This window comes from Saccopteryx leptura, chromosome X (assembly GCF_036850995.1).
Source record: "Saccopteryx leptura isolate mSacLep1 chromosome X, mSacLep1_pri_phased_curated, whole genome shotgun sequence".
NCBI classification, from domain to species: domain Eukaryota; kingdom Metazoa; phylum Chordata; class Mammalia; order Chiroptera; family Emballonuridae; genus Saccopteryx; species Saccopteryx leptura.
The window spans coordinates 29,075,395-29,100,946 of record NC_089516.1 but is presented as its reverse complement, the minus strand read 5'-3'; the positions used below and the strand labels follow the sequence as shown (position 1 = coordinate 29,100,946).

Below are 25,552 nucleotides of genomic sequence, written 5' to 3'. Positions count from 1 at the left end.
TCTCAGCAAGAATCTCCAGAAATAATCCAGTCTGGTGAGGAGAAAAGCATTTATTTTTTCGACAAAAAGTTAATGAGACTTCTAGAGACCATCATGTAAATTTAAAGTTGAATACAATAGAGAGAAAAAAAAAACAACCCACAGATATTTATTGAGTGCCTATGATAAGTACCATATTACAACCTTAAGACATACATAACCAACCACAGTACATTTTATTAGCCATAGTTTACAAATGAGAAATCTCAAGGTCAGAGTCTTTAAAGACACTTGTGACAGATCACACAGCTAGTAAGTCACTATGCCCTGATCCTATCTCTGGATGACTCTAAAGACTATGTCAATTCCATAACCCCATCTAGTCATCTGAGAGTTAAGTTATGTTAATCAAAATCATAGTATGTGGATTCATCTTTTCTGAGTAACTGCCTATCTTTTCAGAATAACTGATAGGAAAAATACAAAAAAAATAGTTTGGCTGATACTAAATCTTTTACAGTTATTCTATTTAAGGGCCTTCAGTGTTGAGCTTTCAAGAGTTAGACATTTAGCCAGGGGTAGGAGGAAGAAATCAGAAACTCCATTAATTATACAAGGTATATTTTTCAAATAGTACCAACTTTCTTCCAAAAGTGTAAGCTAATGTATATGACAAAGTATTTACCTGGAGCCATGCCACGGTTAACAATACGAATCTCTTTAGAGTGTACTTTACTATTGGCAACCAAAATGCCAAAATTAACTTCTGGCACAATTTCCAACTGACAGTTTGGGATCAACCTAGGAGAGCAGAAAACAGGATCACATAATGAATTTTCACAATTATAATCCTGTGGTTAAACCTACAGAAGACATATAAATAAACTTTTAACTTCTTAAAAAACATTTCAGCTTCTTTCTGGGTCTACTGGTGTCATACTTGTCGGTAAAAGAAATTGTGAAATCAAGATATGAAACCAAGACAATGAGATACATTTTTAACAAAAAAATCAGAATTTATGCATCTAAGAACATGGTATATCCTCCCAAGTACTTATTTTGAGAGGCTACCCATGTCTCAATATTGTTGTTCCTTAAAACACATTTGGAACTCTGCTTTGGATTCTCCATCTAAGCCTATAAAGTACATTCTTTTGACCTTCCTCAAAAAGTATAGAACTGACCTTAACAAAGTAAAATAGTTTGGCTTGGCCCTGGCCGGTTGACTCAGTGGTAGAGTGTCGGCCTGGCGTGTGGAAGTCCTGGGATCAATTCCCGGTCAGGGCACACAGAAGAAGTGCCCATCTGCTTCTCCACCCCTCCCCCTCTCCTTCCTCTCTGTCTCTCTCTTCCCCTCCCGCAGCCGAGGCTCCATTGGAGCAAAGTTGGACTGGGCGCTGAGGACAGCTCCATAGCCTCCACCTCAGGTGCTAGAATAGCTCCAGCTGCAACAGAGCAATACTGCAGATGGGCAGAGTATCGCCCCCTGGTGGGCATACCGGGTGGATTCTGGTCGGGCACATGCAGGAGTCTGTCTGACTGCCTCCCTGCTTCTAACTTCAGAAAAATACAAAAAAAAAAGTTTGGCTGATACTAAATCTGATTAAATAGAAAAAAAAGATGTGATAAACTACCATATGTCCTGGTATATAAAAATGAAAATTGGCCCTGGCCATTTGGCTCAGTAGTAGAGCATCGGCCTGGCATTTGTATGTCCCAGGTTCAATTCCTTGTCAAGACACACAGGAGAAGTGACCATCTGCTTTTCTGTTCCTCCCCCTCCCCTTTCTCTCTTTGTCTCTTCTCCTCCAGCAGCTATGGCTCGATTGGTTCAACTGCATCAGCTCTGTGCACTGAGGATGGTTCCCTAGAGCCAATGCCTCAGGTGCTAAAAATAGCTCAGCTGCAATTATGGCCCCAGGTGGGCATAGCATCAGCCCCAGATGGGGGTTCTCATCAGATTTTCTGTCAGGGTGCATGCAGTAGTCTGTATCTCTATCTCTCCTCCTCTCACTTGGGAAAGAAGAAAAAAATAAAAAATTTATTTTCACATAAAACTTGTACAGAAATATTTATAGCAGCTTTGTTTGTAATAGTCAAAAATTGGAATCAGCCCTGAAACCCTTCAACTGGTCAATGGTAAAATTGTGGTATACACATAGCATGGCCTAGTACTCAAAAATAAAAAGAAGGCAATTTGGAAAACAGTATGGAGTTTCTTCAAAAATATTAAAAATAGATCTCCCCTTTGACCTAACTATCCCACTTTTAGAAATATATCCTAAGAATCTCAATACCCTAATTCAAAAGAAGATATACACCCCCATGTCCATTGCAGCATTACTTCCAATAGCCAAGATCTGGAAACAACCCAGGTGTCCATCATTGGACAAGTGGATGTAAAAGCTGTGGTACATTTACACAATGGAATACTATGCAGCCATAAAAAAGAAAGAAATAGGCCCTGGCCGGTTGGCTCAGTGGTAGAGCGTCGGCCTGGTGTGCAGGAGCCCAGGGTTTGATTCCCGGCCAGGGTACACAGGAGAAGCGCCCATCTGCTTCTCCACCCCTCCCCCTCTCCTTCCTCTCTGTCTCTCTCTTCCCCTCCCGCAGCAAAGGCTCCATTGGAGCAAAAGTTGGCCCAGGTGCCAAGGATGGCTCTGTGGCCTCTGCCTCAGGCACTAGAATGGCTCTGGTTGCAACAGAGCGATGCCCCAGATGGGCAGAGCATTGCCCCCTGGTGGGCATGCTGGGTGGATCCCAGTCGGGCACATGCAGGAGTCTGACTGCCTCCCCGTTTCCAACTTCAGAAAAATACAAAAAAAAAAAAAAAAAAGAAAGAAAAAAAGAAATCTTACCTTTTGTGCCTGCATGGATGGACCTAGAAATTATTACACTAAGTGAAATAAGCTGGGCACAGAAAGACAAATACTATATGATCTCATTTATATGTAGAATCTAATGAGCACAGTAAACTGAGGAACAAAATAGAAACTGAGGCATTGACACATGAAACAGTTGGACAGCTGTCAGAGGGAAGGGGGAGGAGGGGACGGAATCAAAGAAAGTGAAGAAATTAGCCAAAAAACATACATACATAACATACAGATACAGACAACCAGAGGGAAAAGAGGGTGGAGGTAGGGGGAGGAAGGCAAAGGGGGAGGATGTTGGTTGGGACTGCTTGGAGGGGTGGGGCATGATGTAGTGTATAGATGGTTTTATATTGAGTTGTACACTTAAACCCTGTATGGTTTAGAGAACCATGCCCACTCAATAAATTAAAAAGTAATTAAGAAAACAAATAAAATATTATAAAAAGAAGCAATTATTGATATATTCAACAACTTGGTTGCATCTCCAGGGAATTTTTCTGTGAAAAATAATTCAAACCTAAAAAGTTATATAACATATTTGAGATGAAAAAAAAAAATTAGAAATAGAAGATTGCATTTGGTTTCCAGTTTAGAAATGATGCTTGAAAGGCAGAATGGAGGTGGGGCAATTATAAAAAGTAACAGGAGGGATCCTTGTGGTATTGGAACTGCTCAGTATCCTCACTGTGGTGGTGGATACAAAATCCTACACAGTTATTAAAGTTATATAGAACTTAAAAGCTTACACACAAACAGAAGTTTAAGTAAAGCTCTGACAATCTGAATACAATAGGTGGACTATTCAGTGTAAATCTTCTAGTTATGGTATTATCCTATTGTTTTGCAAAATGTTTCCATTGTGAGAAACTGGAGAAAACGCACAAGGAATTATTTCTTATAATTGCAAGTGAATCTTCAATCATCTAATTTTTTAAAAAAATAGAAACGTAGCCTCAAGCTCACTCTCTACATCTCCCCTCAGCTCTGTTTATCACATTTTAGTGGGGCAGCATTGTCTTTACGTTGCAACTCTAGTGAGCAGCTTGGCCTCTGATGAGAAAGGACATATTATGGGTATAAGACAAAATTCATTTTCAAAGGCAGAAGCATCTTTGACAGTTCTCTTCTTAGACAGTATAAACAAGCAAATCAGAATACTAGTCATAGGTGTGTCAATGTGCAGAATGGGCCTAAAATGACCCTACTTAAAAAATGTAAAATGTAAATTAAATATTTGTAATAGGTTCATAACTTGTCTTTTTCTTGACATGTAGCAACTGCTTGACTCCTAAGCAGAATGGGATGGTTTGTAAAATCAGAACTTCTCAGCAGCACAGAGAACCAAAATAATTGCAGATCTAAATTAGTTTATAAAAATGCAAAAGCAGAAGGGAAAAAATAAAAAGGCACACATCTAATCCAAATTCATATTAATACAATGTTTCAATATTAATTGTGCTGCCAGTAAACAAAATACAGCTTTCCTTGCTAAGTCTTTCTGTCTAATGGCACCAAAAAATATGGGGGATATAAAATAGGATGTGAACCTGACCAGGAGGTGGCACACTGGATAGAGTGTCAGATTGGGACACTGAGGACTCAAGTTTGAGTCCCCAAGGTTGCCAGCATGAGCGCAGGCTTGAGTGTGGGCTCACTAGCTTGAGCGCAGGGTTACTGACTTGAGCTTGGGATCATAAACATGACCTCATGGTCTCTGGCTTGAGCCCAAAGGTCGCTGGCTTGAAGCCCAAGGTCACTGGCTTGAGCCCAAGGTCACTGGCTTGAGCAAGGGGTTACTTACTCTGCTGTAGCCCCCATTCAAGGCACATATGAGAAAGCAATCAATGAATAACCTAGGTGCTACAACATAGAATTGATGCTTCTCATTTCTCTCCCCTTCCTGCCTGTCTGTCCCTGTCTGGTCCTCTCTCTGTCTTTCTCTGTCCCTGTCTCTCTGGCTAAAAATAAATAAATAAATAAAATTAAACAATAAAATAGGATGTAAGATGAAGAAAAATAAAGAATACATGCACTCGTTAAATGTTTTTAAGTTATCATAATAAAACATTTCAGCAAACTACTCTTTATTTGTTTTAAAGAACTATAGATACAACAAGCCCTTTTGGTGAGGGAATATAAAGAATATTACTCTGACCCTAATTTTCATTTGAAGAGTGCTCAAAATATCAGCATAATATATAAAGAATACGTACCCAATAAGAGGGATTTCCATTGCTTTATTTCCCACGACAATTATTAGTTGATCAAAAGTGTCTTCATCTACATCAGGATGATATTCCACTACAGCTGTCATCTGAAGACCAGAGGCCAGTTCTTTATCCAAACTGGTCATATTCAGGTTGAACTGCAGTTGGAGAAAAAAAATCAAATTACACATCTTAACTCTTAATAAAGAAATATGAGCAACTGTAGTTAGGAGTGTACATTATTTAGAGATATATCAGACCTGACCAGGCAGTGGCGCAGTGGATAGAGCATCAGACTGGGACGCGGAGGAACCAGGTTTGTGACCCTGAGGTTGCCGGCTTGAGTGCAGGCTCATCTGGTTTGAGCAAGGCTCACCAGCTTGGACCCAAGGTCGCTGGCTTGAGCAAGGGGTCACTCGTTCTGCTGTAGTCCCCCAGTCAAGGCACATATGAGAAAGCAGTCAAGAAACAACTAAGGTGCCTCAACAAGGAGTTGATGCTTCTAATCTCTCTCCCTGTCTGTCTGTCCCTGTCTGTCCCTTTCTCTGTCTCTATCACAAAAAAGAGATATATCAGGACATAGGCAATATTCCTGCCATAAAGGCAAAGACTTATGAATATATTTGTACCAATCAGATTCTAGATCCTTCAGATATGCTTTTAAAAGTATGATAATTGAAACTGACAATGTCGTCAGTTGACAAATATGTAAATGCTGAGAAGTATTTAAATATAGAGCAAAAGAAAGAGCAATCTAATAAAAATGTTGCTTAATCATACACACAAGCATAATACATACATGCATATACATATATATACACACATGCATATAGCATTTTATTTTATTATTTTTACATATCACATTTTATATACTTACTCTCCACATAAGAACTCAGGCTTCTTAATTTGGAGGAAATATTTTAAAAAAAATAGGGCAAAGAGAAAAAAAACAGTTCCGTTCTTTTCAAATATTTGCTAGATCTGGAAAAAAATTAACAGAGAAAGAGAACTGCTATCTGTTGAGCACGTATAATAGGTCGAACATTCTACCTCTCATGCACTTTTACAGTTCTGTAAGGCTAATGTTAAGACTCCCAGCATAGAGATGTGAAAACTGGGGGCTCTGGAGTGTAATTAATGTCTAAGATCACTCAGGCAGTGAGGATTCAAAACACACATCTATCTGCTTCTAAAACTTAAGCTCTTTCCCTACAATTAGACAGAGTCCCTCTCTTAAACACATAATCTCTTTAAGGAAGCAGACTATGTTCCCCTTGAAAGTTAAATAATGTAGGCCGGGACTAATTAAGTATTATATGAGCGATGCAGCAATAAATAAAAAAAAATCCTCGAGAGAACATGATTAGTATGGGCTAGGAAGAAGTGCATTTGGCCAAGGCTTACAGATGGATGTAAAAAGTGGAAAAAAAGCAAGAAAGGTGCCCCTTGAGGGAGAAGGAATATGTCAGATACAAGCAGAGAAAAGAATAAGCAAAATAATCTTTCTGCAGACAGCTAATAAGCTAGCGTCGCTGGACAAAGAGCTGTAATCAGCAGCAGTAGAGGTGCTGTTGAAATGAAATATTCAGGGCTTTCATAGCCAGGTTGAGTCTAAGCAGTGCTTTACAGCCATGAAGGATATACAGCACTGGAGTGATCTGTTAATAAACACTGGTCTGAAAGCCTCATACATCCAGCAACAATGATTCTGATACCTCTAACTACCACATTCCAAATCTCAACACCTTTGCAATTCCAAAACAGTTAGAAAACAATGCGTCATTCCCCATATGGCCTTTGGGTGTTGGCAGTCTACCCATCAGGTTTGACTACTTGCCATGAATGAAGCTGTATTTCCAAGAAGGGAAAGAAAGGCTTCAGCAACATATGCTTATGGTCAAACTACCAGTAGCTCAGTACTTTGAGTGTTCTACAAAGGTGTGTAAGGCATCTCCTTGCTCTTAGGACCTTCTGAACTGACTATTAAGGTAAAATAAAGATTTACTGGGAGTCACAGGCATACAAACCCAAACTATAACAAATGTCTATAAATGCAATTGGCATCCAGTAGGGAAGAAATAATTTGGAGATGAGAAGATTTGTTAGAGAAAATGAGAACTCACATTGCCTATCAAAAATGGGTGGATTGGAAAGGGGTGATTCTTGCAGGAGAAGGAATGAAAACACAGGTCAAAAAAAAAAAAAAAAAAAGAAAATGCCTGGGCCATGGGAGTAAGGGGACAATTATAAGTATGACTGGCCTGACTAATCCAGAGGGCACATGAGTCAGGATTGTGTTGTCAAAAGTGTGTCTTCTTCATTTACTACCAGCAACTACTACCACAGTAGATGGTATGCGTAACTTCTTATGCCCCCTAGTTGGTATTCACTGTATAGACAATGCAGGATCTTGAGTCAGGATAGAAAACAAGTACTATCATGTGTTAGAATTATTTTCTAAGTAATTATAAACTGGTGATAACAATGCTCGCTAGCACCTTTTCTTTTTTCTTACAGGACAGTTAATCCATTTGTTGCTAATTTCTCTCTTCCCTACTTCCCAGTATACCCATGAAGGCTCTGGAGTGCATATCATCATCTTGTACCAAATAAAAGTTCACAGTGTAATGGGCTCATGGCTTTGGTCTCTAACTAAAAAGCCTGCTTAGCCATTCTCTTGTCAATGTCAAGACCTGTGGTTTAAATAATTTTTCTATTTAACTCTAAGTTCAAACCAAATGAAAAGAAACTATATCACTGCTCTGTCTGCATAAAAACCAGGAGACATACAAAAAATAGAATATTCCCACATCTGGGATTACTGCCAGTTTGAGGATTAAAAAAAAATTACTTTCATATATACAATCAATTGTTCAGTAAATATGTAAGCAAGGTAGGGAAATACTAAATCTTTCCCTAATTATATAGTATTTGAAAGAATCAGAAATTTTTATTTAATGATCAATGAATAGTCTGCTTTGATGTACTATTACAAAATAACCACATTACTATTGTTAAAACATGCTGTAAGGCCAGGGGCTGTTGCCATTTCCATTCAGGTCCCCATTAGATTCAGGCGGATGGTAAAAGAATTTTGTAGGCAGAAAATGGTGGGACATTCTGTTTATTAAAGTCTTATAATGGCCTGACCAGGCAGCGGTGCAGGGGATAGAACATCAGACTGGGACACTGAAGACTCAAGTTCGAGTCCCCAAGGTCACAGGCGTGAGCGCTGGCTCACCAGCTAAAGCACAAGGTCCCTACATGACCACATGGACACTGACTTGAGCAGAAGGTCACTACCTTGAGCAAAGGGTTACTCAATTAGCAGCAGCCCCCCAGTCAAAGCACATATGAAAAAGCAATCAACATATACAGTGTGTCCATAAAGTCATGGTGCATTTTTGAGCGGTCACAGGAAAGCAACAAAAGACAATAGAAATGTGAAATCTGTACCAAATAAAAGAAAAACCCTCCCAGTTTCTGTAGGATGATGTGGCAGCATGTGCACATGCACAGATGATGACGTAACACCATGTATACAGCGGAGCAGCCCACAGCTATGCCAGTCAAGATGTGGACGATATAGAGGAAAGTTCAGTGTGTTCTGTAGCTCACTAAATTTGAATCCATGACCAAAGTGCAACGTGAATATCGGCACATTTATAAAGAAGCACCACCACATAGGAATAACATTACTTGGTGGGATAAGCAGTTGAAGGAAACCGGTAGTTTGGTGGAGAAACCCCGTTCTGGTAGGCCATCAGTCAGTGACGAGTCTGTAGAGGCTATATGGGATAGCTATCTAAGGAGCCCTAAAAAATCTGTGCATAAGCCCACATCGAACTGCCCTGAACAGGTATGAAACTGGGAGAGTTTTCCTTTCATTTGGTGCAGATTTCACATTTCTCTCATCTTTTGTTGCTTTCCTGTGACCGGTCAAAAGTGCACCATGACTTTACGGACAAACTGTATTTTATATGCTTTCTAATAATAAACATTTTAAAATTCTTTGCATGTGCAAAACTTGTAAACTAAGCAATTGGGGGCTAGCTTTAAACTTCCTAATAAGCAAAGCCCAACACTCTTAGCAAAAATAACTTCCTTAGCTTCTCTGCTTATCCTAAACTAAACATTTTCCACTATTGTGGCGACAGGGATAGGATGTAGATCTTAGAATATTTGGGAATGTCTTTGCCAGATATGTAAAACATTTTTCACTACTGTGTTATCTTATGGTCTTAGTGTGTAGAAATGTTTTTTTCCTTTTGATAAATCCTATAGATCAATGTTGTAACATGACAGCAAAATTCAGTGAGCTTTTTAGTAAGATTAACGACTTTTGTACCATGCTCCCCCTTCTTTTCCCCCCACCAGTATGTGCTTTTGTCTTTAAAAGCAGCCTCAGAACTGTGTTCATGGCTGCATGATTTGGGTTTGATATGATTCAACATCCCGTGAATGTTGCCAGAAATAAAGCTCCTTCTAGAGAGACAAGGAGAGAGGCTCCAGGAAAACATACTCTCTCATTGTCGGAGCCTGCAAACGCTAACAAGCCTTGACTACCAACGAGACTGAAGCCTAATATATGACATTGCTGTAGAGTCCCATCAACTGCAAATCTCTACCTAAGCGTGCCACAGGGGCAGAGCTTGGGGTACAGGGTCACCAACCAGGAAGAGGGAGAGGAAAGAAAAAGGAAGAAGAAGTTAACCTCTCAAAATCAAGAAAAATCCACAGACTTTATAACTTGTTCCACTACTTTTTTGTTTCTTTCATCTTCTTGCCTTTATTATTATTATTTCTATTTCCTCCACCTTGGTCCTTTCATTCTCTGCCCGTCTTATTCTGTCCTCTTCTTGAATTACACTACCCATAAGTGTTACATTTTATTTCTTTTCTTCTTCCTTACTCTCCATGAGGGTTGCACTCCAAAACACTTAACTCTCTCTCTCTCTTTGTGTTTTCTTTCTTTTTTCGTCTTTTCCTTTTCCCCTTTTTCTTATTTCTCCCTCTATTAGTTTCTTCTTTTCTTCTTTTACTTTTGCTCTCATTCAATCCTCAATCACGAACAAATTATTTAATTTGAGACTTAAGTTTTTGGGGGGTTTTTTGTGGCATTTTGGGTGCTTTCTACTTTGCTTTTTAATTCATTAGCATTCCTCCCACCCCAGGATCTCCATTCTATTTAGTTTTTGCTCCACGTAATATAATAGTTATTTTTTTCCCATTTTCCTGTTTCCCTCTTACCCTCTAATTATATCTCTTAGTTAACCATCACTTACAAGCAAACCATTTTATACCTGACTCAAATTTTTTCCTTTTTTGCATTTTGTGGGTCCCTACTTCCTTTTTTTCCCCTTGAACACTTCCCCCCAACTCAGGCCCTCCATTATAGGCAGTTTTTGTTCCATTTAGCATAATATAATACACAGTTCATCATGATATTTTACTAAGGAGGAGGGGAGAGGAGGGGAAGAGAAGAAAGAAAAGGGGGGGTAAATAATAAATTATTATTGTTTTTTTCCATATTTTTACTTTTTTTTTTTAACTTTTTATTCTTTATTAATTTTCATTAGTGCTATCAACAAGACGACCCTCAGATGCCATTAAGTAAAAGGAAATCGGACCCTGGCCAGTTGGCTCAGCGGTAGAGCGTAGGCCTGGCGTGCGGAGGACCCGGGTTCAATTCCCGGCCAGGGCACATAGGAGAAGCACCCATTTGCTTCTCCACCCCCCCTTCTTCCTCTCTGTCTCTCTCTTCCCCTCCCGCAGCCAAGGTTCCATTGGAGCAAAGATGGCCCGGGCGCTGGGGATGGTTCCTTGGCCTCTGCCCCAGGCACTAGAGTGGTTCTGGTCGCAGCAGAGCGATGCCCCGGAGGGGCAAAGCTTCGCCCCCTGGTGGGCAGAGCGTCGCCCCTGGTGGGCGTGCCGGGTGGATCCCAGTCAGGCGCATGCGGGAGTCTGTCTGACTGTCTCTCCATGTTTCCAGCTTCAGAAAAATACAAAAAACAAAAAAAACAAAAAAAGAAAAAGGAAATCGAATATCATGGATACAAAAGATAGAAAAGTAGCACAGATAGATGTGGAAAAATCTATGGAGAAAAAATTAATATATTGGAAACCTTGGAGCTAAATGACAAAGAATTTAAAATAGAAATCCTAAAAATACTCAGAGATATACAAGAAAACATAGAAAGGCAATTTAGGGAACTCAGAAAACAACTCAACAAAAACAAAGAATATATTACCAAGTTAATTGAAATTATAAAAAGAAATCAAACAGAGATGAAAAACTCAATTTATGAACTGAAAAATGAGGTAACAAGCTTAGCTAATTGAACAGGCCAGATAGAAGGTAGGATTAGTGACACAGAAGAAAAGCAACTTCAGGCACAACAGAGAGAAGAAGAGAGAGACTCAAAAATTTAAAAAAATGAGAAAACCCTACAGAAATTGTCTGACTCCATCAAAAAGAATAACATAAAAATAATAGGTGTATCAGAAGGAGAAGAGAGAGAAAATGGAATGGAGAATATATTCAAACAAATAATAGATGAGAATTTCCCAAGCCTGTGGAAAGAACTAAAGCCTCAAATTCAAGAAGAAAACAGATCACTGAGTTTTCTTAACCACAACAAACCTACTCTAAGGCACATCATAATGAAAATGGCACAAACCAACGACAAAGAAAAAATTCTCAAGGCAGCCAGGGAAAAGAAGAATACAACATATAAAGGAAGGCCTATTAGATTATCATCAGATTTCTCAGCAGAAACTCTAAAAGCTAGAAGAGAGTGGACCCCAATATTTAAAGCCCTGAAAGAAAGGAACTTTCAGCCAAGAATACTATACCCATCAAAGCTATCCTTCAAATACGAAGGAGAAATAAAAACATTCACAAATACAGAAAAGATGAGGGAATTTATCATCAGAAAACCCCCACTCCAGGAAATACTAAAGGGGGTTTTCCAAACAGATTCAAAGAACAAAACAAAACAAAACCACAAGTAAAAGCTCCACCAAGAACATAATAAATCCAAATTTAAACTGTGACAACAAACACACAAAAAAGGGGAGAGGTCAGAGATTAACAGTAGCAAAGGACGACGAAGTGCAGAAACACTGATAAGATAGGGTACTACAATGAATATGGTAGGTACCCTTTTTGTTACTTTATAGTACCCACCCTTGAAAAAAACACCACAGAAGCACATGACTTTAAAAAGTTAGCAACACAGGAAAGAAGTAGAGAATACAAACAAACAAAAACAAATGATAGAAAAACAAAAGCGAAGAATCAAACAAGATACAAAACTAACAGAAAGTAATTTATAAAATAGCAATAGGGAACACACAAGTGTCAATAATTATACTACATGTAAATGGATTAAACTCACCAATAAAAAGATACAGAGTAGCAGAATGAATTAAAAAAGAAAATCCAACTGTATGCTGCCTACAAGAAACACATCTAAGCAACAAGGATGAAAGCAAACTCAAAGTGAAAGGCTGGAAAACAGTACTCCAAGCAAATAAATAAAAAAAAAGCAGGTGTAGCTATACTCATATCTAATAATGCTGACTACAAGACAGGAAAAGTACTCAGAGACAAAAATGGTCACTTCATAATGATTAAGGGGACACTGAATCAAGAAGACATAACAATCCTTAATATATATGCACCAAACCAAGGAGCACCAAAATATATAAGACAGCTACTATTGACCTAAAAAGAAAAACTGACAAAAATATAATCATACTTGGAGACCTCAATACACGGCTGACGGCTCTAGATCGGTCATCTCAACAGAGAATCAATAAAGATATATTGGCCTTAACCGAAACACTAGAGCACCTGGATATGATAGACATCTACAGTACACTTCACCCCAAAGCAACAGAGTATACATTTTTCTCTAGTGTACATGGAAAATTCTCAAGAATTGACCATATATTGGGCCACAAAAATAACATCAGCAAATTCAGAAAAATTGAAATTGTATCAAGCATATTTTCTAATCATAAAGCCTTGAAACTAGAAGTCAACTGCAAAAAAGAAGGGGAAAAACCCACAAAAATGTAGAAACTAAACAACATACTTTTAAAAAATGAATGGATCAAAGAAAGAAGCAGAGATCAAAAGATATATACAGAGAAATGAAAATGACAATACAACATATCAGACTCTACCGGATGCAGCAAAAGCAGTAATAAGAGGGAAGTTCATATCACTTCAGGCCTATATGAACAAACAAGAGAGAGCCCAAGTGAACCACTTAACTTCACACCTTAAGGAACTAGAAAAAGAAGAATAAGACAACCCAAAACCAGCCAAAGAAAGGAAATAATAAAAATCAGAGCAGAAATAAATGAAATAGAGAACAGAAAAACTATAGAAAAAATTAATAAAACAAGGAGCTGGTTCTTTGAAAAGATCAACAAAATTGACAAACCCTTGGCAAGACTCACCAGGAAAAATGAGAAAGGACTCAAATAAACAAAATCCAAACTGAAAGAGGAGAAATCACCACAGACATCATAGATATAAAAGGAATTATTGTATAATACTACGAAAACCTATATGCCACTAAATTCAACAATCTATAAGAAATGGATAAATTCCTAGAATAATACAACCTTCTAGACTGAGTCAAGAAGAAGAAGAAAGCCTAAACAGACCAATTACAGGGAGGAAATAGAAAAAACTATTAAAAACTTCCCCCAAAAGAAAAGTCCAGGCCCAGACGGTTATACTAGTGAATTCGATCAAACATTCAAAGAAGACTTGGTTCCTATTTTACTCAAAGTCTTCCAAAAAATTGAAGAAGCAATACTTGCAAACACATTTTATGAGGCCAACATAACCCTCATACCGAAACCTGAAAGGACGGCACAAAAAGGGAAAACTACACACCAATAGCTCTAATAAATACAGATGCTAAAATAGTAAACAAAATACTGGAAAATCGAATACAACAACACATTAAAAAAATAAGACACCATGATCAAGTGGGATTCATCCCAGAATCTCAGGGATGGTTCAACATACGTAAAACGGTTAACGTAATATACCATGTCAACAAAACAAAGAACAAAAACCACATGATCTTATCAATAGATGCAGAAAAGGCATTCCATAAAATACAACATAACTTTATGTTTAAGACACTCAACAAAATGGGTATAGAAGGAAAATATCTCAACATGATAAAGGCCATATATGATAAACCATCAGCCAACATCATATTAAATGGCAAAAAACTGAGGACTTTCCACCTTAAATCAGGAAAAAGACGGGGTTGTCCACTCTTATTTAACATGGTGCTAGAAGTTCTGGCCAGAGCAATCTGACAAGAGAAAGAAATAAAAGGCATCCAGGCCCTGGCCGGTTGGCTCAGTGGTAGAGCATCGGCCTGGCGTGCAAGGGGTCCCGGGTTCGATTCCCGGCCAGGGCACACAGGAGAAGTGCCCATCTGCTTCTCCACCCCTCCCCGTCTCCTTCCTTTCTGTCTGTCTCTTCCCCTCCCGCAGACAAGCTCTATTGGAGCAAAGATGGCCCGGGCGCTGGGAATGGCTCCTTGGCCTCTGCCCCAGGCGCTAGGGTGGCTCTGGTCGCAATAGAGCGATGCCCCGGAGGGGCACAGCATCGCCCCCTGGTGGGCAGAGCGTCGCCCCTGGTGGGCGTGCCGGGTGGATCCCGGTCGGGCGCATGTGGGAGTCTGTCTGACTGTCTCTCCCCATTTCCAGCTTCAGAAAGATACCAAAAAAAAAAAAAAAAAGAAATAAAAGGCATCCATATCAGAAAAGAAGAAGTAAAGATATCACTTTTGGCAGATGATATCATCCTATACATCAAAACCCCAAAGAATCCACAAAAAGATTATAAGAAACAGTAAACCAATACAGTAAAGTCACAGGATACAAAATTAACATACAAAAGTCCATAGCATTTCTATATGCCAACAATGAAATATTAGAAAATGAACTGAAAAAAATAATCCCCTTCATGATTGCAACAAAAAATAAATAAAATACCTAGGAATAAACATAACAAAGAATGTAAAGGACCTATATAATGAAAACTACAAAGCATTGTTAAAGGAAATCGAAAAAGATACAATGAGATGGAAAAATATTCCTTGTTCTTGGATAGGAAGAATAAATATAATCAAAATGGCCATATTACCCAAAGCAATTTATAAATTTAATGCAATTTCCATCAAAATTCCTATAACATTTTTTAAAGAAATGGAACAAAAAATCATCAGATTTATATGGAACTATAAAAAACCCCGATTAGCCAAAGCAATCCTAAGGAAAAAGAATGAAGCTGGGGGCATTATAATACCTGACTTCAAACTATATTATAGGGCCACGACAATCAAAACAGCATGGTATTGGCAGAAAAATACACACTCAGACCAATGGAACAAAATAGAAAGTCCAGAAATAAAACCACATATATATGGTCAAATAATTTTTGATAAAGGGGCCAACAACACACAATGAAGAAAAAAAAGCCTCTTCAACAAATGGTGCTGGGAAAACTGGAAAGCCACATGCAAAAGAGTGAAACTTGACTGCAGCTTGACCCATTGTACTAAAATTAATTCAAAATGGATCAAGGACCTGAATATAAGACCTGAAACAATAAAGTATGCGGAAGAAAACATAGGTACTAAACTCATGGACCTGGGTTTTAAAAAGCATTTTATAAATTTGACCCCAAAGGCAAGAGAAGTAAAGGCAAAGATAAATTAATGGGACTACATCAGACTAAAAAGTTTTTGCTCAGCAAGAGAAACTGACAACAAAATAAACAGACAGCCAACTAAATGGGAAATGATATTTTCAAACAACAGTTCAGATAAGGGCCTAATATCCAAAATGTACAAAGAACTCATAAAACTCAACAACAAACAATCCAATAAAAAAATGGGAAGAGGACATGAACAGACACTTCTCCCAGGAAGAAATACAAATGGCCAACAGATATATGAAAAGATGCTCATCTTCATTAGTTATTAGAAATGCAAATCAAAAGTTCAATGAGATACCACCTCACACCTGTTAGATTAGCTATTGTCAACAAGACAGGTAATAGCAAATGTTGGAGAGGCTGTGGAGAAAAAGGAACCCTCATTCACTGTTGGTGGGAATGTAAAGTAGTACAAGCGTTATGGAGAAAGTATGGTGGTTGCTCAAAAAACTGAAAATAGAACTCCTTATGACCCAGCAATCCCTCTACTGAGTATATACCCCCAAAACTCAGAAACATTGATAAATAAAGACACAAGTAGCCCCATGTTCATTGCAGCATGGTTCACAGTGGTCAAGACATGGAAACAACCAAAAAGCCCTTCAATAGAAGACTGGATAAAGAAGATGTGGCACATATACACTATGGAATACTACTCAGCCATAAGAAATGAAGACAATGGATCATTTACAACAAAATGGTGGAATCTTGATAACATTATATGAAGTGAAATAAGTAAATCTGAAAAAAACAAGAACTACATGATTCTATACATTGGTGGGATATAAAAACGAGACTAAGAGACATGAACAAGAGTGTGTGGGTTACCAGGGGTAGGGGGGAGGGGGTGTGCAGGAGGGAAGGAGGGAGAGGGGAAGAGGGAGGGGGAGGGGCACAAAGAAAACTAGATAGAAGGTGATGGGAGGACAATCTGACGTTGGGTGATGGGTATGTAACATAATTGAATGACAAGATAACCTGGACATGTTTTGTTTGGATATATGTACCCTGATTTATTGATGTCATCCCATTAACATTAATAAAAATTTATTTATAAAAAATTAAAATCAAACTCCTTCTAAAATTTCTTCTGTGACCTTGGTGTCTCTTTTGAACTCCCTGGTTATTTACAACAATATAATTATAAACACTTTTCCATTTCTGTACATGTAAGTCCAGCTGAATTCAATACTATTCATTATTAGGAATATACCATGATAGATACAGTTATTTGTCACTTACATATCAAATATTCTTGGCCCTGGCCAGTTGATTCCGTGGTATGGTGTGGGCCTGGTATATGGAACCACACAATTGATTCCTGGCCAGGAAACATAGGAGAAGCACACATCTGCTTCTCCATCCTTCCTCCTCTCCTTTGAATCTCTCTCTTCCCCTCACGGAGCCAAGGCTCCATTGGAACAAAGTTGGGCAGGGCCCTGAGGATGGCCCTATGGCCTCCACCTCAGGCATTGGAATGCCTCGGTTGCAATGGAGAAACACCCCAGATGGGCATAGTATTGCCCCCTAGTGGGTATGCAGGGTGGATCTCCGACTGGAGCATGCGGGAGTCTGTCTCTCCGCCTCCCTGCTTCTCACTTCAGAAAAAAAAAAAAAAAAGATATTATCACTTTTCCTATATCATGCCTCCCTGATAAAAAAGTGATAATGGTAAACTAATAACCATCCATTCATACCCATGCTCTAAAATAACAGTGTGATAGTACTGAAATTGTCAACGTTTAGGTTAGAGGATGAAGACAGGTTCACAGAACATTAATTTTGCTGAGAATTAGATCTTTACTGACACTGTGAATTTCTAAGTCCTATGAGAACAGGGCTATGTCCATCTTGCATTCTTCAAACCTCCTGCTTATTACATAGTATTGCTCAACAAATATTTGTTAAAATGTGAATAATAAACCTTCCCACTATCTTATAATGCATGCAGTGCTGTAATCGGGGTCTTCAAAGTTCAAAGGTTTGACGTCATAATTCTATAGAATCTTGTGGCATTCTGTGCTAATCAGAGACTGATATTAATTCCCTTCCCTTCTTTCCAGTTCCATAATGGGAAAATGGGAAGGACCTAGTTCAAATTGCCCCACCCTGTGTCCCAACGCTAAGTAAAAAGGATAATCAAAAAAGAAAACAAAACCAATAGGCGAGCGAGCACACATATATATGGATACCTCAATTCCCGGTTTCCAGGAAACCCAATCCTGGCCTCTTTCTCGGCGGGGGGGTGGGGGGGTGGCGGGGGGTGTGTGGCGGGGTGTGTGGCGGGGGGGGGGGGTGTGGCGGGGGGTGTGGCGGGGGGGGGGTGTGGCGGGGGGGGGGGTGGCGGGAGGGGCAGACTCAGAGCCTCAGTCCTCCTGAGGCCCTGCTGGGGGCCTGGGTGTATTACCTGTGGCTTGACAGGGTCGAGAAACCGGATCTTCTGGTTACAGGGGCCCAGATTCTGGATTGTCATTGTCTGGCGGTACATCTTCCCCGCCTGCGTGTCCAGGAACTTCAGTTCCATTGGGGTCACCCGTAGCTGCAACTCCTTTGGTGTCGCCACATCCAGGGCGATCAAGGATCCACTGGGGGTGCTCATAGATGCCCTGGGGGTCGTCAGGGATCCCCTGGGGATGCTCACAGATGCCCTGGGGGTCATCAGGGATCCCCTGGGGGTGCTCATGGATGCCCTGGGGGTGGCCAGGGAACCCCTGGGGGTGCCCATGTTGGCCCTCTAAGTAGTGCACCAACTCTGGTGGAGCCCACCCACTGAGGATTAGCGGCTACCCCATTGCTAGGCAACAGTGTGACTGTGACGCAGTCATTAGGCGCCGGAACTTGTGAGAGTGGAAATTTCAATGGAGAATGCAGGCTTCTGGGAAAAGCACCCTGGGACTCAGGTGTCTCCACAGTAAATAAAACACAAGCCACAGCAGCCCAAATCCCAGAGTCATCTCACTCCGCATGGCCTGGCAGAATTTTAAGATGACATTGGTGCAGCCATTTTCCTGCACTCTCTTAAGGTGAAGCCTAAAGAGTAACGGAAGTGCCCATGGGCGTCTATTAAAGCAGTCAGGGAGGAATTCAGTAGAAACAGAGTCAGGGACCCCTAGGGATGCTGCTCAGTGGCCTTTAGACTAGCATTTCTATAAATGTCAAAGCAATCCTCTGTGTCTTTGCTTAAAATGCAGATTCTGTATCAGTAGACCTCGGGCAAGGCCTAGGAATCTCTATTAGTAACAAGATCCTAGGTGATTCCAATGCTCCAGGTAAGATGCAGGTCCATGGACCACAGAGAGAGGCTTCAGGAACTATCTTGTTTCCTCATTTCTGAATCCAAGGTGCTGCTCAGAAGCACCACTGCAACAGGCCCAGACTCACACAGCGCAACCCCTACTCTCTCCTCTTCATCAGAGGCTGTGATGGTCTCCAAGTTTTCAAACATATTAGGTCAATGATATTTCCCTGCCTTAAATCTGCTTCTTCTCACTACTGTATTTCACTTCTAGAGACTTTTATTAATTTGGAGCTGTTAGGTTAGGATCCTGGGTCCCTTACCAAAAGCCTCAACTAGCCAGGTTGAACTTGAGGTGACCCAGCACCAGTGCAGTTCCAGTGACTCTCCACCTGAGCAGTCCTGATTGATCTCTTACCTCTGTCCCATGCTCAGACATCCTGCCAGTTAATGACCTCCCCTCACTTATCTTAACACTCTGCTACTTACTCAGCACCACTCTCCCTCTCCCATTTTTTAACCTCCACAAGTAATAGAAGTTTTTACTCTACAGCAGGAAGTACTGCCAAACCCCTGCCTATACAGGCTAGGCCTTCACTTCCTCTGGCTGTGGAAGGATGCCACTTAAGGTCTCAGCACATCTGTTTGCCAATGCATAAGTAATTTTCTTATAAAACTCATCAGGCCTTCAGCATCCCTCCTTTGGTGACCTAACAGGAGCATATCACTGCAGAAATGGCATTTAGTTTTGTTTCTTATTTTAAAAACTATATGGAATTCCCACTCCATATATGGACCTTTAGATTCCTCCTTGCTACTACACTTGAATTTCTCTGAGGAGACCGGCCTTTCGATCTGCTACCCAAAGAGTAGACATTTAGGTTTCAAAGTTTTGTGTGTTTTTTAAATTTTTTATTAATTTTTATTTATGGTGTTCATATGAATTCAAGTGTCCCACTCAATATAATGCCCTCACACGCACCGCCTTGTCCTGCATTGCCCACCGCTCCCTCTTCCCTTTGGGATTTGCTGTCTTGTTATCTGTATCCCTTTTTTATGTGTATATAATTTCACTAATCCCTTCACCAACTCTGAACCCATCCCCTCATCCCCCTTTCTTCTGACAGCTGTCCTTCTGCGCCCTGTGACCCCAGCTCTGCCTCTATTGCATTCCTCAGTTCACTTTGTTCATTAGATTCCACATATAAGTGAGATCATATGATATTTGTCTTTCTCTGCCTGGCCTATTTCACCTTACATAATAATCACCAAGTCATCCATTCAATCGCAAAAGGTAAGAGTTCCTTCTTTTTCACAGATGTGTAGTACTCCATTAAGTATATGTAACAGCGCTTTTTAATCCGCTCGTCCACTGACAGACAATTGGGCGATTCCAACAATCTTGGCTACTGTAGACAGTGCTGCAATAAACATGGGAATGCATATCTACTTTTAAATCAATGATTTGGTATTCTTAGCATATATTCCTAAAAGTGGATAGCCTAGTCAAAAGGCATTTCCATTTTTTATTTTTAGAGGAAACTCCATAATGTTTTTCACAGCGGCTGCACTTCTGCATTCCCACCAGCAGTGCAGGAGGGTTCCCTTTTCTCCACATCCTCGCCAGCACTTATTGTGCGTTGATTTGTTAATGAGCGCCATTCTGACTAGTGTGAGGGGATATCTCATTGTGGTTTTAATTTGCATTTCTCTGATGATTAACAACATTGAACAAATGTTTCATATGCTTCTTGACCATCTATATATCCTCTCTGGAGAAGTGTCTATTCAGTTCTTTTGCCCATTTTTTAAATAGGATTGTTTACATTCCTGGTGTTGAGTTTTAGAAGCTTTTTATAAATTTTGGTTATTAATGCCTTATCAGACGTATTGGCGAATATGTTCTCCCACTGTGTGGGCTGTATTTTAATTTTCTTCATGCTTTCTTTTGCTGTGCAAAAGTGTTTTAGTTTGAGATAGTTCCATTCATTTATTTTGACCTTTATTTCACTTGCCCATGGAGATAAGTTGGCAAAAATATTGCTACAAGAGATATTGCAGAGTTTACTGCTTATGTTTTCTTCCAGGATGTTTATGGTTTCACGACTTACATCTAAGTCTCTTATCCATTTTGAGTTTATTTCTGTGAATGGTGTAAGTTGATGTTCTAGTTTCATTTTTTGCATGTACCTGTCCAATTTTCCAACACCATTTATTAAAGAGAATGTCTTTTCTCCATTGTATGCTCTTAGCTCCTTTGTCAATATTAATTGACCATAAAGTCCTGGGTTTATTTCTGGGTTCTCTGTTCTGTTCCATTGATCTATATGCCTGTTTTTATGCCAGTACCGAGCTGTTTTGGGTACAATGTCCTTGTAGTATTACTTGATATCAGGAAGTGTGATACCTCCCACTTTATTCTTCAATTTCAAGATTGCTGAGGCTATTCGTGTTCTTTTTTCATTGCATATAAATTTTTGGAATATTTGTTCTATATTTGAAGTATGCCATTAGTATTTTAATAGGAATTACATTGAATCTGTAGATTGCTTTGGGTAATATAGACATTTTAATGATGTTTATTCTTCCTACCCATGAACACTGTATACGCTTCTACTTGTTTGTATCTTCTTTGATTTCTTTTTTCAATGTCTTATACTTTCTGAGTACAAGTCTTTTACCTCCTTGGTTAAATTTACTCATAGGTACTTTATTATTTGTTGTTGTTGTAGTAGTGAAGGTGATTATTTTCTTAATTTCCTTTTCAGAGATTTTTGGTTGGTGTATGAAAATGCCACTGATTTCTGAATATTAATTTTATATCCTGCCACCTTGCTGAATTCATATATCACGTCTAGTATATTTTTGATTGAGACTTTAAGGATTTCTATGTACAGTATCATGTCCTCAGCAAATAATGACAGTTTTCTTCTTCCTTGCCAATTTGGATGCTTTTTATTTCTTCTTCTTGTCTTCTTGCTATGGCTAGGACTTCCAGAAATGTGTGGAAAAAGAGTGGTGAAAGGGGGTATCCCTGCCTTGTTCCTGATCTTAAGGGGATTGCTTTTAATTTTTGTCCATTGAGTATGATGTTGGCTGTGGGTTTGTCATAGATGGCCTTTATTATGTTGAGGTATGTTCCCTATATTCCCACTTTGATGAGAGTTTTGACCATGAATGGGTGCTGGATTTTATCAAATACTTTTTCTGCATCTATTGATATAATCCTGTGATTTGTATCCTTCTTTTTGATTATGTGATGAACTATATTGATTGATATATAAATATTATACTAGCCTTGCCTCCCTGGAATAAATCCCACTTGATCATTCATGATGTATGAGTTTCTTAAAATATTGCTGGATCCGGTTTGCTAATATTTTGTTGAAAATTTTAGTATCTATGTTCATCAGGGATATTGACATATAGTTTTCTTTCTTTGTAGTGTCTTTACATGGGTGTGAGATGATTCTTTTGCTTGCCTCATAAAAGAAGCTTGGAAGTCTTCCCTCCTCTTGAATTTTTTGAAATAGGTTTAGAAGGATTGCTTAGTCCTTTTTTGAATGTTTGGTAAAAATCGCCTGTGAAGCCATCTGGTGCAGGACTTTTGTTTGTTGGGAGTTTTTGATGACTGCTTCAATTTCATTTGATGTAATCGGTTTGTTTAGGTTTTCTGATTCTACCAGATTAAGTCCATTTTATCTAGGTTGTCTAATTTCTTAACATACAGATCTTCAGAGTATTTTCTTACAATCATTCATATTTCTGTGGTGTCAGTTATTACTTCTCCATTTTCAATTCTAATTTTATTTAATTGAGTCCCTTCCCCTTTTTTCTTGATGAGTCCAGTTAAAAGTTTGTCAATCTTGTTTACCTTTTCAAAGAACCAGCTGTTGGTTTAATTGATCTTTTGTATTGTTTGTTTAAACATCTATGTCATTTACTTCTGCTCTGATCTTTATTATTTCCTTCCTTCTACTTCTTTGGATTTATTTATTGTTCTTTTTTTAGTTCTTTTAGATGCACGGTTAAGTTGTTTATTTGAGCTTTTTCTTGCTTCTAAAGGTAAGCCTGTAATGCTATGAACTTCCCTCTCAGAACTGCTTTTCCTTTGTCCCATAAAATTTGAGTTGTTGTATGCTCATTTTCATTTGTTTCAAGGACTTTTTTATTCCATCCTTGATCTCACTACTAACCAATTTATTTTTTAATAACATGCCATTTAGCCTCCAAGTGTTTAAATATTTTTCAAGTTTTCTATTGTAGTTGATGTCTACTTTCATGGCACTGTGACCAGTGATGATTCTTGATATGATTTTAATCTTCTTAAATTTACTGAGTCTTGTTTTGTAGCCTAACATGTGGTCTATCCTAGAGAATGTACCATAAACATGAAAAAAATATATACTCTGCTACTTTGGGGTGAAAGGTTCTGAAGATATCTATTAAATCCAGTTGATCTAGTGTGTCATTTAAGGCAGCTCTTTCTTTGTTAATTTTCTGTCTGTAGGATCTATCCATTAATATTATTGGGGTATTAAAATCCCCTACTATTACACTATTCCTGTAGATCTCGCCCCTTATATGCATCTAAATTCGCTTTATAGATATATATATGTGTGTGTGTGTGTGTGTGTGTGTTCCTATATTAGGTGCATAAATATTTACAAAAGATATAACCTCTTATTGGATTGCTCCCTTTATCATTATGTAGTGACCTTCTTTAGCCCTTACTGTAGCCTTTGTTTTAAACTCTATATTTTCAGCTATAAGTATTGCTACCCCAGCTTTTTTATTTTCATTTTTATTTGCATGAAATACTTTGTTTCATCCCTTCACTTTTATAATATGTGTACATTTTTTACTGAGGTGTTTCTCTTGTAGACAACATATGTAAGGGTCCTGTTTTCTTATCCATGCAGCTACCCTGTTCTCTGGATAGGAGCACTTAATCCATTTACATTTATGGTAATTATTGACATGTACTTATTTATTGCAATTTTATTCTTTAAATCTACAATCCTCTTTTTCTAGATTTTTTCGTCCCTTTGCTCTTTTTATAGCAGGCTCCTTAACATTTCTGGCAGTACTGGTCTGGTTGTAATGAATTCTTTTAGTTATTTTTTGTTTGTTTGTTTATTATTGTCTGGGAAGCTTATTATTACTCTTTCAATTTTAAATGATAACATTGCTGAATAAAGAAGTCTTGGTTGTAGGTTCTTGCTCTGTACTACTTTGAATATTTCTTGTCAATCCTTTCTGACCTCATGTGTTTCTGTTGAGAAGTTGGATGTCATCCTTATGGGGGCTCCTCTGCTGGTAATTAACTGCTTTTCTCTTGCAGCTTTTAGTATTCTTTCTTTGTTTAATTTTAGCACTTTAATTCTGATGTGTCTTGGTGTAGACCTCCTTGTGTTCTTCTTTAATGGGAATCTCTGTGTGTCTTGAACTTGTGAGACTTTTTCCTTCATCAATTTAGGGAAGTTTTCAGCTATGATTTCTTCAAAAAGGTTCTCTATCCCTTGTTCATTCTCTTCTCCTTCATGAACTCCTATGATGCCAATGTTGTTCCTCTTCATGTTGTCACAGAGCTCTCTTAGAGTTTCCTCAGTCTTTTTGAGCTTTTTTTCTTTCAGATTCTCTGCTTCCATGCTTTTATTTATCTTGTCCTCTAAATTGCTGATTTGTTCCTCTGTTTCATCCAGATGCTGTTAATTCCTTCTAGTGCAGTCATTTCTTATATTGTATTTGTCATTTCTGACTCGTTATTTTTTATTATTTCAATGTCCTTTTTGATGCTTGTTATCTCTTCATTTAGGTGCTCATTATGTCCATCAAATGTTGCTCTAAGATCCTTGAGCTTCCTAAAACAACATTTTAAATTCTGCATCTGGTAGTTTGGTTACTTCCATCTCATTCAGTTCTTTTTCTGGGAATTTCCATTGTTGATTTATCTGGCTTGCATTTCTCTGTCTACCCATTCTGTCTGTGCATTATGTAGCACTGTCCAGCTCTGAAATTTTGTGGTGTGTTTATGAAGAAGATGGGTTTGGTGGTACTGGCCTCCATCCCACCTGTTTTTCTTGTTCTAGGAATGATTCTTGAGGGTACAATTATCCCTCTTGTCGAATGTGAGTATTAAATGCATTTTGTCCTTTCATAAGTATGGTTATCTCTTCAGGCTGGCTAGCTCTAATAGTCTACCTTGCTCATATCTATTATAAACTGTGCAATGTCTATCCTGTTGAGCATATTTATTCTCCACAGTGTTCAGTGCCTGCTGGACTTCACCTTTGGAAATGATGCTTTTGTAGTTACTTGAGTCTAGAATTGGTGCTGTCTGCCACACTTTACCAATTGTGTTAGCTCTAGATCTTCTTGGGTTGACATGAGGTCTTGTTTGTAACCTGCTGTGGGAAAACCGTCTGCAGTTACTGCAGTTTTTGCTGTGTCTGCGTTTTCTGTGTGTGGGTAGTGTGGGAGGGGCCAACCT

At 38.8% G+C, this 25,552-nt stretch overlaps 1 protein-coding gene across 1 annotated transcript in view; it reads right to left on the bottom strand.

Moving 5' to 3' along the window:
- The window catches only part of CFAP47 (cilia and flagella associated protein 47), a 390,193-nt gene extending 371,644 nt beyond the window's left edge, over positions 1-18,549 (bottom strand). Inside the window, exons 1-3 of the mRNA XM_066357757.1 lie at positions 18,232-18,549; positions 5,069-5,220; positions 665-780 (exon numbers count right to left, since the gene is read on the bottom strand). Coding sequence (XP_066213854.1) covers positions 665-780; positions 5,069-5,220; positions 18,232-18,549 — 586 coding nt within the window. The remainder of the gene's footprint in view (positions 1-664; positions 781-5,068; positions 5,221-18,231) is intronic.
- Between the last annotated feature and the right edge of the window lie 7,003 nt (positions 18,550-25,552).